Source organism: Eurosta solidaginis, chromosome 1 (assembly GCF_040869045.1).
Source record: "Eurosta solidaginis isolate ZX-2024a chromosome 1, ASM4086904v1, whole genome shotgun sequence".
Classification (NCBI taxonomy): domain Eukaryota; kingdom Metazoa; phylum Arthropoda; class Insecta; order Diptera; family Tephritidae; genus Eurosta; species Eurosta solidaginis.
This window is the reverse complement of record NC_090319.1, coordinates 331123832-331138837: the sequence shown is the minus strand read 5'-3', so window position 1 is coordinate 331138837 and position 15006 is coordinate 331123832. Positions and strand designations below refer to the sequence as shown.

Here is a 15006-nt window from a genome sequence, read left to right as displayed (position 1 = left end):
TCTCGCCTGGCTATTTTCGTATGCGTTGCTTTCCAACTCCACAAATAATGCCGCGGCTATTGATTCCATTATAATAGACAGCTATAATTTGGGTCTGTTCGTTGGGTCCAGTTATATGCCAAAGCAAGCTGCCGGCGTAGAGGAAGGTGAAGCGAAAACGTAAACAATCCTTGCGGAAGGAATAAATAAACCTTTATAAAGTATTTTAGGCCAGTGCAATGAAATTAGCATCCTTAAAATTCAGAAAATGTCAACTATATTCGTGCAGGAATCCGTTTTAACAAAACTTGGTGGCCACGGCAGGGAATTGGCCAAAAGAACGACAAAAACACACTTACAATTATGAAAGCACTTCACTCAAAAAAATATAACACTGCGGTAATATATTCTATTGCTTTTTTTTTGTACAAAATGGCGTGGATAATAAAATATAAACGTTTTTCAGTGTTTTTTTTACAAATTTGCTTTAATTTATTTAGTTCCAATGTTCACACATTCCGTACCAACAGATGATTTCGAAAAATCATTTGCTCTTCCTCTTCTCTTTACGATTCCGTCGTAATGCAGAATACCAAACTTCGATTAAAGCGGAGCGGAGAACGGGAACGTAATCGAAATGCAGAATTGGGGTGATTACCATACAAAATTTGCTTTCATTTGCCAAATCTTGTAATGATAGAGAACCTGTGTATAGATACTATTTTGCCCATGAGTGTACGTAAGGATTTCATTCGCATTTTATCTTGATTTTTTTTTCTTTAATATAATACTATGTCATTCCTTCATTGTAACTTTCGCGAAATTCTGCAACATACGCATTTTTAAATGTGGAAAAAAATAGTTGTTTCTTTTTAATTTATATTTTTTATTTTTACTTCTCAATTTAGGTATATTTTTCCTTATTTGATTTTATTATTTTGCTTAGCTTTCATGCATTTCACCTGTGGTGTGGTAAAATGCTGGTACGACATTCTATGAATAGGCGTTGGATGCTAAAAATGGCTGCAAAGATGATTTCATTAATTCGACATTTTCCCGTTTTTTTTTTTTACTTAAATTGACAATTTAAGTCTTTAATTGTTTAACATGAACATGTAATGCCATGTGTATATGTAAATACTATATATGTATGTTATCGCATGTAATTGTATTGCAATATGCATCGCTATCAGCATTGGTGTTGCTGTGGGCCTTATCATCATCATTTACTGAGTAGTTTATAGTGCAAGTGACATTGATTACTTTACCACCAACCATTGGCAGCTGTTGGGGTAGCAGCAGTGTTGTTGTTGGTCGGCATACCAGCACTACTGGTATTAGTGCAGATGTTGCCGCTGCTATTGATATGACCACCACCAACACCACCACCACTACCACTTTGATCATCGGTTACTGCTGATATTTGCAATGTATTAATATTTTGTACAAAACTATCCATGGCAGATTCATCTAAATATGGTGAAACGCGTTGGGTATGCGGACTATGTGAATTTTTCTTGATTAACAAATCATTCAAGTCGAGTATTGCTTTTTGTTGTTTCTGCTGTTGATTCTCAAATTCATAATTATAACGCTGATATGCATCAATATCAGGCCTAGTTCCCGCCGCCGCAGTGGCTGCTGCGTCGAGCTCATTCAAGTTAACAAGGTTGTTCGTTGCAAATATGTTGCCAGTATCTGTAAGAAAATAAAAAATTTTTTATTGGAAAAAAAAAAAAAACTTTTAGAGAGTTTAATAAATAAGCAGAAACGTATTTTTTTTGTTTTCCGAAGTAAGTCTACAAAACATAGATATGTTGTTGTTGTAGCAGTGCTTCGCCTCATCCAATAGGTGCGACCGATCACAAATTGTCATCAATATCGTCTAACGGGAGTCCAAGGAAACCTGTTTCAACAGGGGTGCACCATAAAGAGAGGGGTGTTAGAGGCGTTGGTTCCACATTACAATTAAAGAGATGGTTGGTGTGGGGACACATTGCAGGCAGGGCATACATTTTATATATCGGGGTTGATTCTAGATAGGTAAGAGTTTAACCTGTTACAGTATCCAGATCGAAGTTGAGCTAGAGTGACTCGCGTTTCCCGGGGAAGTGGATTCACCGGGAAATTCCTGGCATAAAGGTCCGACGCCTGTTTGTGACCCCCAGCGGGTTAGGGGGTCAGAATATTCCCGCGGTAGGTATGCCTGTCGTAAGAGGCGACTAAAATACCAGATTCAAGGGGCTGTGTAGCGCAACCCTTCAGGTTGCCAGCGCAATATATAGCTTCTCCAAACCCAATTGTCAACCTCACCTATCCGCGGCGAATCCTGTTTCACTAACAGACGAGGCTCTGGCGACCCCAAGCTCCTCATGGAACTTGGGGGTGGGGAGGGAGGGAATGGCCTGAAGGTTTAATGTGGCCACATAAATCGTTCCCGAGATGGTCGGGCTAGCACCTTAATGGTGCTGTGGTACCGGAGCGTGCCGGATCTGTATCCGGCAAAGGACCATTACATCGATAACACTCCCAAAGCCGTTGGGGAGCAACCATATCGCTACAACAACAACAACAACACGTCTGTTTGTGGAGTTAACTGAGGACATGCTTGTGTTTTTTGGCTTCATACGGCTGAGTTCTCAGGTGGCGTATTTCTCATAATGCTTACGGAGATGACTCCTTAAGCCCCTGGGCGGCGTTGGCTCATCAATCAGATGTCTGTTGGGATGCCCAGGTTTCTGGGTATTCATCAGGAACTGTTTGGTTAGCATCTCATTTCTCTCCCTGATGGGGAGTATTCTCGCCTCATTATGTAGGTGGTGTTCTGGGACATAAGAAGACAGTCCGTGGCGATTCTGAGAGCAGTATTTTGGCAGTCCTGTAACTTCTTCCAGTGAGTAGTTTTTAGGCTTGGCGACCATATAGGGGACGCGTAGCATGCAATCGGCTGGCCAATTGCTTTGTAAGTGGTAATGAGCGTTTGTCTTTTCCCCAGCAAGAGATTTGAGGATTTTATTACGGCTGTGGATTTTCGGTACAATTGCGGCTGCATGCTCACCAAAATGTAGATCCTGATCAAACGTCACACCCAAGATTTTGGGGTGTAGGACAGTCGGTAGTAATGTTGGCCGATCCCGTGATTTTTGAGGAACAATGTTGTCTGAGATTGTGACCTCTCGGTCACAGCGGCTTTTACCCGTCACTGTGACTGAAAAAAAAGACAAATACCACGCCAACAGGAATCAGTTTCGGTGATTCTATACGACAGCATGACTCTGCTAATACGCGTCCAAAAATATCGAGAGAGGTGTCAAAAGACGCGTATTGACCTCGACAACAATAATCCGAAGGCGCAAAATAAAAATTTTTGGTTTGTCAAATTCAAGGTTTGGCGGCCACCGTGGTGTGATGGTAGCGTGCTCCGCCTACCACACCGTATGCCCTGGGTTCATACCCCGGGCAAAGCAATATCAAAATTTTAGAAATGAGGTTTTTCAATTAGAAGAAAATTTTTCTAAGCGGGGTCCCCCTTCGGCATGGTTGGCAAGCGCTCCGGGTGTATTTCTGCTAATGAAAAGCTCTCAGTGAAACTCATCTGACTTGCAGATGCCGTTCGGCATCGGTATAAAACGGGTAGGTCCCGTTCGGCCACTTTGTAGGGAAAATCAAGAGGAGCACGACGATTACTCTGCGTAATATTTTGGGACATCTACTGTTATTTAGTCGCAGCTTAAGTAACTTGCTCATTGTATTGGTTCATAGCATAGAAGCGTTTTGTTCCTGTGATGAGAGCTATGTTTGAGTCTGTGATTGGTAACGTGAAATAAATGCTGTCACAGGAAATCAGTCACGAATATTCCTTGTAAGCTGTCGCTGAAGTATACTGTGATATTTCAGTAGCTGTGACAAAATCACAGGTACACGGATATTTGCCAACTCTAGTCGGTAGCGTAGTGCCATCGACGTGGATGTTCAAAATGGTCGACATTTTGGACTGTCATGTTGTAAATAAGGCCACGAAGGATTTAGTCGGTGATAATGCCAGGTTTCGCGAGTGAAAGATATATAGTGGGATAGATTCCACTTCGAGCGTCGAAAATCCGTATCTCATGAATTTCATATCAAAACCGATATGCATTGAACCCGACCCCCTCAAATTTTGATGAAATTTTGTATACAGGTACACTTTACCTATACAAACACAACCTCCATTTTAGAAATTGCCTTTTTGAAAAATTGTGGGCGTTGCACGGTGTCAAAGTTGTGAAAAATGCGTGAAAAATTACGGTAATAGGTACTTTTGAGCTGTGATAACTACGGAATGGCTCAACCGATTTCAAAGATCTTGGTACCATTGGAAAGGTATTCAGATCAGATTTCGAAAACATACACTGTAAAATTTTTGTAATACACTGAAAATTTGTTTTTCTAAAATAAAATTTTAAACTTGAAAAAAATCTTCTAAGGCCAAGCGTTTTAAAATAAAATAAATTATTTTTATAAAGGTCTATTTAATATATATAACATATCCTAATGCTAACTAAAATGGCGTATTTTTTTTGAATTTTAAATAAATGCAACTCTTTATTTTTGATATTATGGTACTTTTGAGCTGTGATAACTACGGAATGGCTCAACCGATTTTAAAGATATTGGTACCATTAGTAAGGTATTCAAATAATATACTGTAAGAATTTTTATTTCGCTGAAAAACTATTTTTTTTTTTTAGTTTTTTAAAAACTAAACTTGGAAAAAAGTACAAAGACTAAGCATTTAAAAACAAAAAAAAATGCTTTTCAGTGTAATAAAAAAATAGCCGATTAGAATACCTTTCCAATGGTACAAAGATCTTGGAAATCGGTTCAGCCATTCCGTAGTTATCACAGCTCAACATTACCATGATATCAAAATATAAAGGGATGCATTTGCTTAAAAATAAAAAAAAAGGAAAGAAAACGCCATTTCAGTTTTTGGATATGTTATATATATTAAATAGACCTTTCTAATAAAAGTATATTTTATTTTAAAACGCCTTGGTCTTTGAATTTTTTTCCAAGATTAAAATTTTATTTTTGAAACAAACAATTTTTCAGTGTAAACAGTATATGTTTTCAAAAGCCAATTTGAATACCTTTCCAATGGTACCAAGATCTTTGAAATCGGTTGAGCCATTCCGTAGTTATCACAGCTCAAAAGTACCTATTACCGTCATTTTTCACAACTTTGACACCTTGCCACGCCCACGATTTTTCAAAAATGCAATTTCTAAAAATGAGATTGTGTTTGTATAGGTAAAGTGTGCCTGTATGCAAAATTTCATCAAAATCTGAGGGGCCGGGTTCAAAATGTGCCTTTTTTTTATAGGTTTTGATATGAAATTCATCATCAATGTTTTGGAGGATAATTCGAAAAAGTTGAAATTACATTTTTTTTCAATTTTTACAAAAAAGTGAATATAATGAAATTACTTTTCGAAACTACTTACCCTTTCCAAATTCGTTTAATGGCTCATTGTAGCCAGTGACTACACCGGAATGATGATATTTTGCGTGCTGATCGCCTAATGCGTTCTGCTGCGTAAGCGATGAAGATGTTGTGCAATGCTCGTATATATTCGTATTCGTTGACGTTGGTCTACTACGATAGACCGGTGTGATCTCTACACGATGTGGTGCCACCGGTGATGTATTTCGTGTAAAATTCGAGTCGTTGATATTATGTATGGACACCTATTGTAAAGATTATTAAATATAACACAACTATATAGGTGATAAATGAAGTATATGCATAAAATGCCTTTATTATTTAAAATAAAAAGAAACATAAAATCTTACCTCATTACTAAGATTTTGTCCAGGTATTAAGTTCTTCAAGAACGAAGCATCATCATATCGTATGACACCCGTATTGGTAATACCATCCAAATATGAATTATAACCTGTTATAGTGGGTGGCGGTGAGTCCTCGCCACAATTATGATGATGTAAATGACAATCAGTGCCACCATCGAAAAGCGAGCCCGCATTACTGGAATGAGCGCCAGGTGTGGACATTTGACTGCTATTGCTTTGTGCTGCGTTAGAATAAACATCTACATAACCATTATAGTAGCTGGATTGTTGGTATTTTTCTTGTAGCGAGGCAGTTGTTAGACAACCAACTGGACTAGCTCCAACAACACCAACATTAGCATTAACGCCGCCGCTATTGCCGGTGTTACTAACACTACCGTTTCCAGCACCGCCAAGGTATGCAGTAGCTGCTGCCACTAGAAAAAGAAGAAGAACAAATTTAAAAGGTGTGCTGTGTAAAGCAATTATCCTATTATTATTATAAATGCGAAAGTTAGATAATAGATCAGAAGGGACTCCTGGCACTGAAAAAAAGAGTCCCACACCCATCGATATATGTAACTCTGAGTTCATTAGACCTAGACAAATAATATTTGGTATATGAGTCATACACATCGCAAACTGATAAATATTGGAAAAAAGCGCAGAATCACCCGCTTCGAGTTCCTTTCGGGATTAATTTTCAGTATAATTTCCGACTATTTTCAGAACCATCAGGTTAAGTTAGGAATTATTTTCGGTACTATTCATTTTTATGATAATGCTGAATTGTTTTAGCATTATACCGAAGAAACTGTTTTCAGACCGTTTCGATCTTATCTTTGCATCATTTCTTGGCTGTTTTCGGGCATATATGTAATACTCCTATGTTGCTAGTATAATATGCTCGCAAAGTTTTGTATACGAAATGGTTCATGGTTCAACTATATGGTTAGCTTCTCTCTACAACAACAACATACCTTTGTTCAGATTGTCAAAATCTGCGTGTTGGTGTTATGCGAATGGAATAGAGAGAAAACATAGAACTTTGTGTGTGTTGTGGGAAAGTTATGCGGTAAATTAGATAGATTTACTAAAAAAAATGATTCAAAGTGACGTGAAACTATTTTTTAATAAATAATTTCTACGATGCCATCTCCTTTTGACAATCCCTATGCCAGTAAAATGAAAAAATTAAATTAGCTGATGAGATGAGCCAACCATATAGTTTGTGAGTGTAGCAGCATAAGAGTGACAAGAAAAAATTTAGGTTGTACATTCGATTATTGAATACAAAAAAAAAAAACTATGTAAACAGCAATACTACTGTTTGTGAGTGGAACCAGCCTGTAGTAGTTATATAGAAGTACTACATATATGTTTTCGGGGCTATTTCCGGATTCTTTTCGGTATCATTTCGGGCCTATATCATGATAGTTTCGTAATGGTTCTGTGGATAATTTTGAGACTATTTGAGCATAGTTTTGAAACTATTTTCGGGATCAATTCATGTTCATCTCAGATTGATTTCAGAATGGCCTTGCGAAGTTTTTAAAATCTTAAAACCTGGCGTTCAAACAGATTGAGATACTAACTCCTTATACGAGAGTAATTTTTTTGCCTAAAAGTTTTATTTTAAATAAATGTATTGTTAGAAGAAGTTTGCCTTCATTTAGTTCGAGAAATTTGAATACCAATAAGTGGGTCAGTTTGACTTTTATATTCGTGACCAATATTATAACTTTGAGTTTAGTAAAACAGTTTTGACTTCTATGCAAAAGTGAATTTTGTCCAACCCATTTAAATTGAAATCCATATATATTCCACTCCTGAATTCACAACAAAAAATACGAAAGAATTTATTTAACCTAACATACATATAAACACTTACAATTATCTGCTACTGGTGCACCGCCACTTTGCAACTCCTGTCCAACGAATGAGGGCCATTGTGCAGTAGATGTAGCTTCCTTACATTTCTGCTTCTGCTGTTGCGCATTCTTTATTTCACTGCCAATGGCTGAAATGCATTTCGCCTGTGGTGTTGGTCGGGCAATTACCGCCGCATCGCCAGTTAAACCACCGCCACTATTACCAGTTAGAGCAGTGCTGCTAGCACCTTGCTCATCGATACTGGTACAACTAATACTGATGGTGTTGTGTGCATTGCCGATTGTGCTGCCGGCACCTCCCACACTACCGGTTGATGAAGACGACGAATTTGGTGCATTAGAGCTGGTATTTGAGAAATATGAGAATGCGGATGATGAAGAAGCGCTACTGCTACCTTCGCCTTTGTTGTTTGCAGTCACCATTGCTTGATTGACAACATTTTGCTGTTGATGCTGCTGTTGTTGCAGCTGAGTAGCTCTAACAGCTTCGGCAGCAGCTTCTTGCGGCGTATAATAGCTAACGTTTCCGAACTGACGATATCCACCTAAGGTGAGTCCATTCGTAACAGCCTGATGAAGCGCCGGATTGCGTATAGTGAACATGCCATTCTCATTTTTGATTATAGCGGCTGGTTGGTCCATTGGTAAGGGTGTAGTTAGTGGCATACCGCTAAGTGCTCGACCTGAGAATAAAAAAATTAGTACATAAATGAGTAATTAAAGACAACGCGATATCCGAAACTTCTATCAATAAAAACACTTTTTCTGGGTTTTTCACCAAACCAGTCCTGTAGATTGGTCTATAAGCAAAAAATTATTTACATGTACTTCAAATAAAGCCTCCGAAACATATTTAATGCTTTTAAAAAATCAAAAAAGGTAAAAATGTACTGCATATACCCAACAAACAGTTCCTAACGGTAGAGATATATTGTGATTTTACATTGGATTTTTAATGTAGTTATCTACAAAACTAGGTTAGAATTCGATTAGAGAAGCACTACACCATTTCCAGTTGTAACTGAGAAAGCGTCAGATATAAATGCGAAAGCGTGTTATGGAAATGAGAATAGTCAATTGTAAATGCGAAAGCGTCACTTCGATATGAGAATAGTCAGTTGTAAATTAGAAAACTATAAATGGAATTTCGAAAGCATCAATTGTAATTAAGAATAGGCAGTTGTAAATTAGAATTGGAATAGTGCATTGTATATGCGAAAGCGTCACATGGAAATGCGAAGTCACTTGTAAATGAGAAAGCGTCATTTGAAAATTAGATAGTGTCAGATGTAATTTCGAAAGCGTCAGTTGTAAATGCGAATAGGCAATTGTTAATGCGAAAGCGTCATATGGAAATGAGAATAGGCACTTGTAAATGAGAAAGCATCAAATGAAAATGCGAAAGCGTCATTTGTAATTGAGAATACGTACTCAATCATAAATAAAAAAGTATCACTTGAAAATGCGAAAGCGTCATAGGGAAATGAGAATAGTCACTTGTAAATGAGAAAGCAGATCCAAACTACATAATTGCTTAAATAACTTAAACCGTGGTTAGCTTTTAGGATGATATTTAATCACTACTTACTTCACTAAAATAACACTACATAGGTATCAGTAAGGCCATTTTGATTATTACTTATGCATTTTTTGAAGAGAAGTCCAAGTTCTTGTACAGTGGTGGGAAATGGGTAATAAGACGGAACCATTACATAATACTTTTACATAACCCACTTTACGATTGAATAGTGTATGCACCAAGTAGGTTATAAATACATATTTGAATTTATTTATAAGTCTATCGGTTACTAACCAAATAAAAACTTATAACTATAATGGAGTTTAAAGACAATTGTGCTGTGTGCGTAAATAAAATGCAAAGGAAATCCGTTGTTCGCCTATTACCATGTGGGCATATCTTTCATGGGCAGTGTATTGAACCCATACCAATATGTATGTAGTTACTGTCATTACTCGATATACTATTTATTACACGTTTATTTAAATTCAATGTTAAAATTACTAAATAAAACGGATTTCGCATTTTCAATTGACAATTTTTATTCTTAATAATAAATAAGTCTTTCGCATTTGCATTTAATGCGTTCCCATTCAAAATTTACACACTTTTCTCATTTCTATATAATGCTTTCGCATTTACAATTGACTATTCTCATTTCCATATGACGCTTTCGCATTTTAAGTGATACTTTCTTATTTATAATTGACTACGTACTCTCAACTACAAATGGCACTTTCACATTTTCATTTGATACGTTCTCATTTACAAGTTTCTATTCTCATTTACATATGATGCTTTCGCATTTACAATTGACCATTCTCATTTACAAGTGACTATTCGCAATTACAATATTTCGCATTTACAATTGACTAATCTCATTTACAAATGACGCTTTCGCATTAAAAATTCACTATTCTCATTTACAATTCACTATTCCCAATTCCATATAACGCTTTTGCATTTACATTTGACGCTTTCTAATTTACAACTGACTAATATGATTTACAATTTACAAATCTTCTTTTCAAATTACGCTTTCTAATTTTCAAGTAACTATTCTCATTTTCAAATGACGCTTTCTCATTTTAAAGTAACTATTCTCATTTCCAAATGACGCTTTCTCATTTACAACTGGAAATGGTGTAGAACGTGACGTTGTCACAGTTATCTATTATTTGTAGGTCATGATCAATCATCCTTAGTGTTGTACAATGGAATTGAAAAACATGAACGTGTGTGCCAAAATATTGGTAGTTGCATTTGTAATAGGCTCATTCCATTTCAAGACACCCGGTCCGCGCAGGACATGATTTTTGATTTCCATGAAATATGTTGTTCTTTGGTCAAAATAATGAAACACGTGTTTTTTTTTTGCCTAAAAAAATTTTTTTTTCGGATTTATCGGCAACTGAATTCCATAAAATGCAGTCGGTATTTTATTCACCTATTATTCAACTGTCAATAACTTTGTCAAAAATTAACCGATTCGCATGATTTTTTCTTTGAAATGTTCGTTATTACATTTACTTTTATATAAATTTATAAACAATAGCATACAGTTTAAAAAAATTTTTTGTTTAGTATTTAGTAAATATTTATGACTTTTTTCAAAAATTAATTTCTCTTTTTTTATTTGTTTATACGTAATAATAAAATGTTACGTATACGCAGTGGCACTCATATTTTCAGGTGGTGCGGATATACTTCCGTGTAATTGCTTGGTGTTTAATTAAACAACCTGCTTATCAATAAAAACTATTATAGCCAATGATATCAAGTATAGCACATCACCAGGCCCGCCGAGAGGGTGAGGTTTCTGAGGGGGCCCGCGAATTAGAGGTACTATGACATTTTTTTTAATTCAGGAGAGTCTTTAGTTGTGTAGAGGGTAATTTTCATTCCCCTGGGTGACTAGGGTCTCGAGATATAGGCCAAAACGTGGGCCAGTGAATGCCTAGACAGTGTTTATACAATATGCACATCAAATGAAAGCTGTTGGTGAGTGCTTTAGTACAGAGTAATATATTATCCAGAGACGGACTGGGACTGGGATTAGGACTAGGACTGGGACTGAGACTCGGACTCGGACTGGAATAAAATACATACCACCCTCTGGGACAGGCAATAAAGGATGCAGAATAATGAGAAGAAATTGAGAGAAGAGAAAAGAAAGAAGGAGATTGAGAACGAGATAGAATGAGACGAAGATTGAGATAGATGAAGCGAAAAAGACGGAGGGAGGAGTGAATAAAAGGATTAGGAAAAATTGAAGAGGGGGAAGGGCAGATTCAGACGGAAAAAGCTTATTAAAATGTATGCAGATAGGCCAAATTTAGGGCAGGACAACGTCTGCCGGGTCTTCTAATTGTTTATAAATTTATATAAAATTAAAAGTAATAACGAACATTTCAAAGAAAAAATCATGAGAATCGGTTAATTTTTGACAAAGTTATTGACAGTTGAAAAAATAGGTGAATAAAATACCGACTGCATTTTATGGAATTCAATTGCCGATAAATCCGAAAAAAAAATTTTTTGAGGCAAAAAAAAAAAACACGTGTTTCATTATTTTGACCAAAGAACAACATATTGTAACGATTTTTCTGCAAATCCTCTTATTTGCCCTTTTGCTAGGTTCGTATCGCTAAACTGTTGAATAAATAACTCCAATATTGAATAATGGAAAAATGGCCTTTATTAAAATAATTCACATTAACACTCAAACTGTGCAACGAATAGCTTAATAACCAAACTGATAGCTTAAAGGAAACTGACTTTCAAAATAATACTGCTATTGCTCGCTAGATATCGTCTTAGTCGTAACTGCTTGACAACTCAAATCAAACTGAATTCCAGCGCCTCTACATCTGCGGCCTTTTATACTCTCTGGTTTCCTCGTTCGCATCTTCTCCATGAGCTCTCAAACTTCTCAGCTATAACTAAAATTGCACGATTTTATAGCTTCTCTCATACCCCATGCTTGTATGTGTGAGCGACACTTCCACAATTATAATTGCCTACATTTAGGAGCATCTCAAATAAGATGTCTGCATATGGTTGTGCCTTGCTTCTCAGCTGCGTGTACCTACATATGTGTGGACATAATGATTGAATTATTGATGTGAATGTTTGTAGTTTACAGTCTCTCGCGCACACATAGGCGTATAAGTAAATGCATCTGTGTGTGACATCTCTCGGCTGCCTTATATATTGTATACATGATTTGATTATTGACGTAAATATCGCTTAGCATGGCCTTAGCATCGCCTTAGTGATGCTAATATCCGTGACACTGCCCTCCACCTAAGTCTGATCGTCCCGATCAGACAAATCTCTCGATCTAAACGCTGCTAATCTCTCCAAATGAACCCCTTTCATTTTAGTTCGTGGTTTGGTAGTGGTTTGTATGCGGTACACTACATCGTTGATCCGTTTTACTACTTTGTATGGGCCTTCCCAGTTACACTGCAATTTCGGGGACAAACCTTTTTTTCGTTGTGGGTTGTTTAACAGTACCAAATCTCCCGCCAAGAAACCTTCCGAATTAAAGTTCTTGTCATGCCAGTGTTTCATCTTACTACTCATAACCCTGGGCCGTTCCTTCACACTCTGTTGTTTGGACAATGAACCACTTCGTAGAGCTTGCGCTGGACGGATTTGCTTTGCATAATCGGTATCGTTCCCACATTTCACAGCAGTAGTGCGCTCCGGCTTGAAACTACCCTCGCATTCTTTCTCGGAAATTCGTTGCTTCGTTTTCCTGTGTCTTTAAGGTTTTGTCAATGCCAGTGTTTCTCTCGCAGGTACTTTTGATTTTGATTTATTTGGCCCATTCGATCTATCAACCTTTGCCTTTGACTTTCGTGGTCTTTGTCGAGTCTTTTCCACCAGTACCCGATTACTGCTGAACCCTTTTTCCAAACTAAAGTTAAGTGGTATGTCCTGGTTCTTAGAGCGCATAATTTTTCTCCGCATATCGATCCTGATGTCATGGTCAACCAAGAAGTCCACTCCCAATATGACTTCATCAACGATCTCCGCCACAACGAATTTGTGTAGAACCATGACTTTTCCAATTAATACCTCACATACCACTTCGCCTTGGACTTGATTATACTCGCCTGTGACCGTACGCAGCCTTGCTCCAGGTAATGACTTTACTCTCCTGTAGACCAAATCAGATCGAATCAAGGAATGAGATGCCCCCTTATCTACAGTCAGTACACGCTCTTTACCATCCACATTCCCTATGAAGGTAAGACTGCTTGATTTCCTTCCAATCTGCGACACAGATATCACAGGACATTCAATAGCCGGGGCAAGTTTTCGTTCTTTACATCCGACACGCTCTTGCTCATTTCCGCCAGCTTTGCGTTTACGGCCACCCACATTGTTGGAACTATTAGAACCAAGATCGCAACGACGTGCAATGTGACCTGGGTTGCCGCACTTGAAACATTTAATAACTCCGGCATTCTTCTGTTGAGATCCCTTCAGTGCTTCCAAAATTGTGTCTACCCAATCTGGTCTTTCCACTTCCACGCGATGAGCTTTGTATGCTGGTTTACTCAATCGTGAGGCCGTTTCCTGAGTCAATACATGTGATACCGTTTCAGCAAATGTCAGCTTTGGGCTTGCGTATGTAGCTCGCTTCGTTTCCACGTCCCGTATGCCATTTATGAAACTCTGGATTTTTACCCTTTCAGTGTATTCCACGGGTGCGTCCGCATTTGCAAGATGAGCCAATCTTTCAATATCTGAAGCAAACTCCTGCAATGTCTCATTTGCTTTTTGGTAGCTGTGTTGCAACTCAATTTGGAATATCTGTTTTCTATGCTCGCTTCCATAACGTCGTTCTACAGCAGCCATCAATGCTTCAAAATTGTTCCGCTCTCCTTCGGGAATCGTCTGTAGGATTTCCGCTGCTGGCCCCTTCAATGCCACGAACAGTGCAGCAACTTTATCTTCCGCATTCCAGTTGTTCACTGCTGCGGTCTTCTCAAACTGTAGCTTAAAGACCTGGAAAGGAACAGAACCGTCAAAGGATGGTGTTTTTACCTTTGGATTGCTTGCTGAAACAGCTGGGCGGTTTAATTGCAACTCTTGTATACGACCTCTCAAAGCATCCACCTCGGCTTCGATTTTTTCCTCAAACTGCGTTATTTTCTCGTCCATACGTGCTTCGAGTTTTGATGATATACGCGCCTCTTGCGCTTCGAGTTATACTGTTATGCGTGCCTCTTGTTCTTTCAGTTGTGTCTCCATCTTTGATGTAATCTGTGTCGACATTTCTGCCATACGCGTTTCTTGTGCTTCAATCTTCGATGTAATCTGTGTCGACATTTCTGACATACGCGTTTCTTGTGCTTCAATCTTCGATGTTATGCGTGTCTCCTGCGATTCCAATTGTGATGACATGTTGGTAGATATTTGTGATGACATTTCGGACATTTGTGCCGATATTGCAGCCAATATCATGTTCAGGTCTGTGTTCGCCATTGTCTGCGGTGTTTCTTCCATTTTTGTTATTTCCTCGCCATCAAGATGAAAGTCATACTCTTCCACATCAATTCCTTCTGCTTCCATTGCCTCTCGTAACCGTGCCTGAAGTTCAAGTTTAACGCCACTTGTATTCAATCCACGGCTCTCCAACTCCTTCTTTAGTTGCTGAATCTGTAATTCACTGAACTTTGCCATGTCCTTGTTGTCCTCTGGAATTTATTCAACAATTCCTCTTCTGACACCAATTGTAACGATTTTTCTGCAAATCCTCTTATTTGC

General features: G+C 37.9%; 1 protein-coding gene across 4 annotated transcripts in view; it reads right to left on the bottom strand.

Annotated features, from left to right (window-relative positions):
* Positions 1 to 841: 841 nt before the first annotated feature.
* LOC137237863 (platelet binding protein GspB) overlaps positions 842 to 15006 on the bottom strand; it is a 66623-nt gene continuing 52458 nt past the window's right edge. For all 4 annotated transcript variants that reach the window (XM_067762169.1, XM_067762171.1, XM_067762172.1 and 1 more), the window contains 4 exons: positions 7703 to 8386; positions 5815 to 6248; positions 5466 to 5709; positions 842 to 1677 (listed from right to left, as the gene is read on the bottom strand). In XM_067762169.1, the coding sequence (XP_067618270.1) occupies positions 1244 to 1677; positions 5466 to 5709; positions 5815 to 6248; positions 7703 to 8386 (1796 nt within the window). In that variant the 3' untranslated portion in view covers positions 842 to 1243. The remainder of the gene's footprint in view (positions 1678 to 5465; positions 5710 to 5814; positions 6249 to 7702; positions 8387 to 15006) is intronic.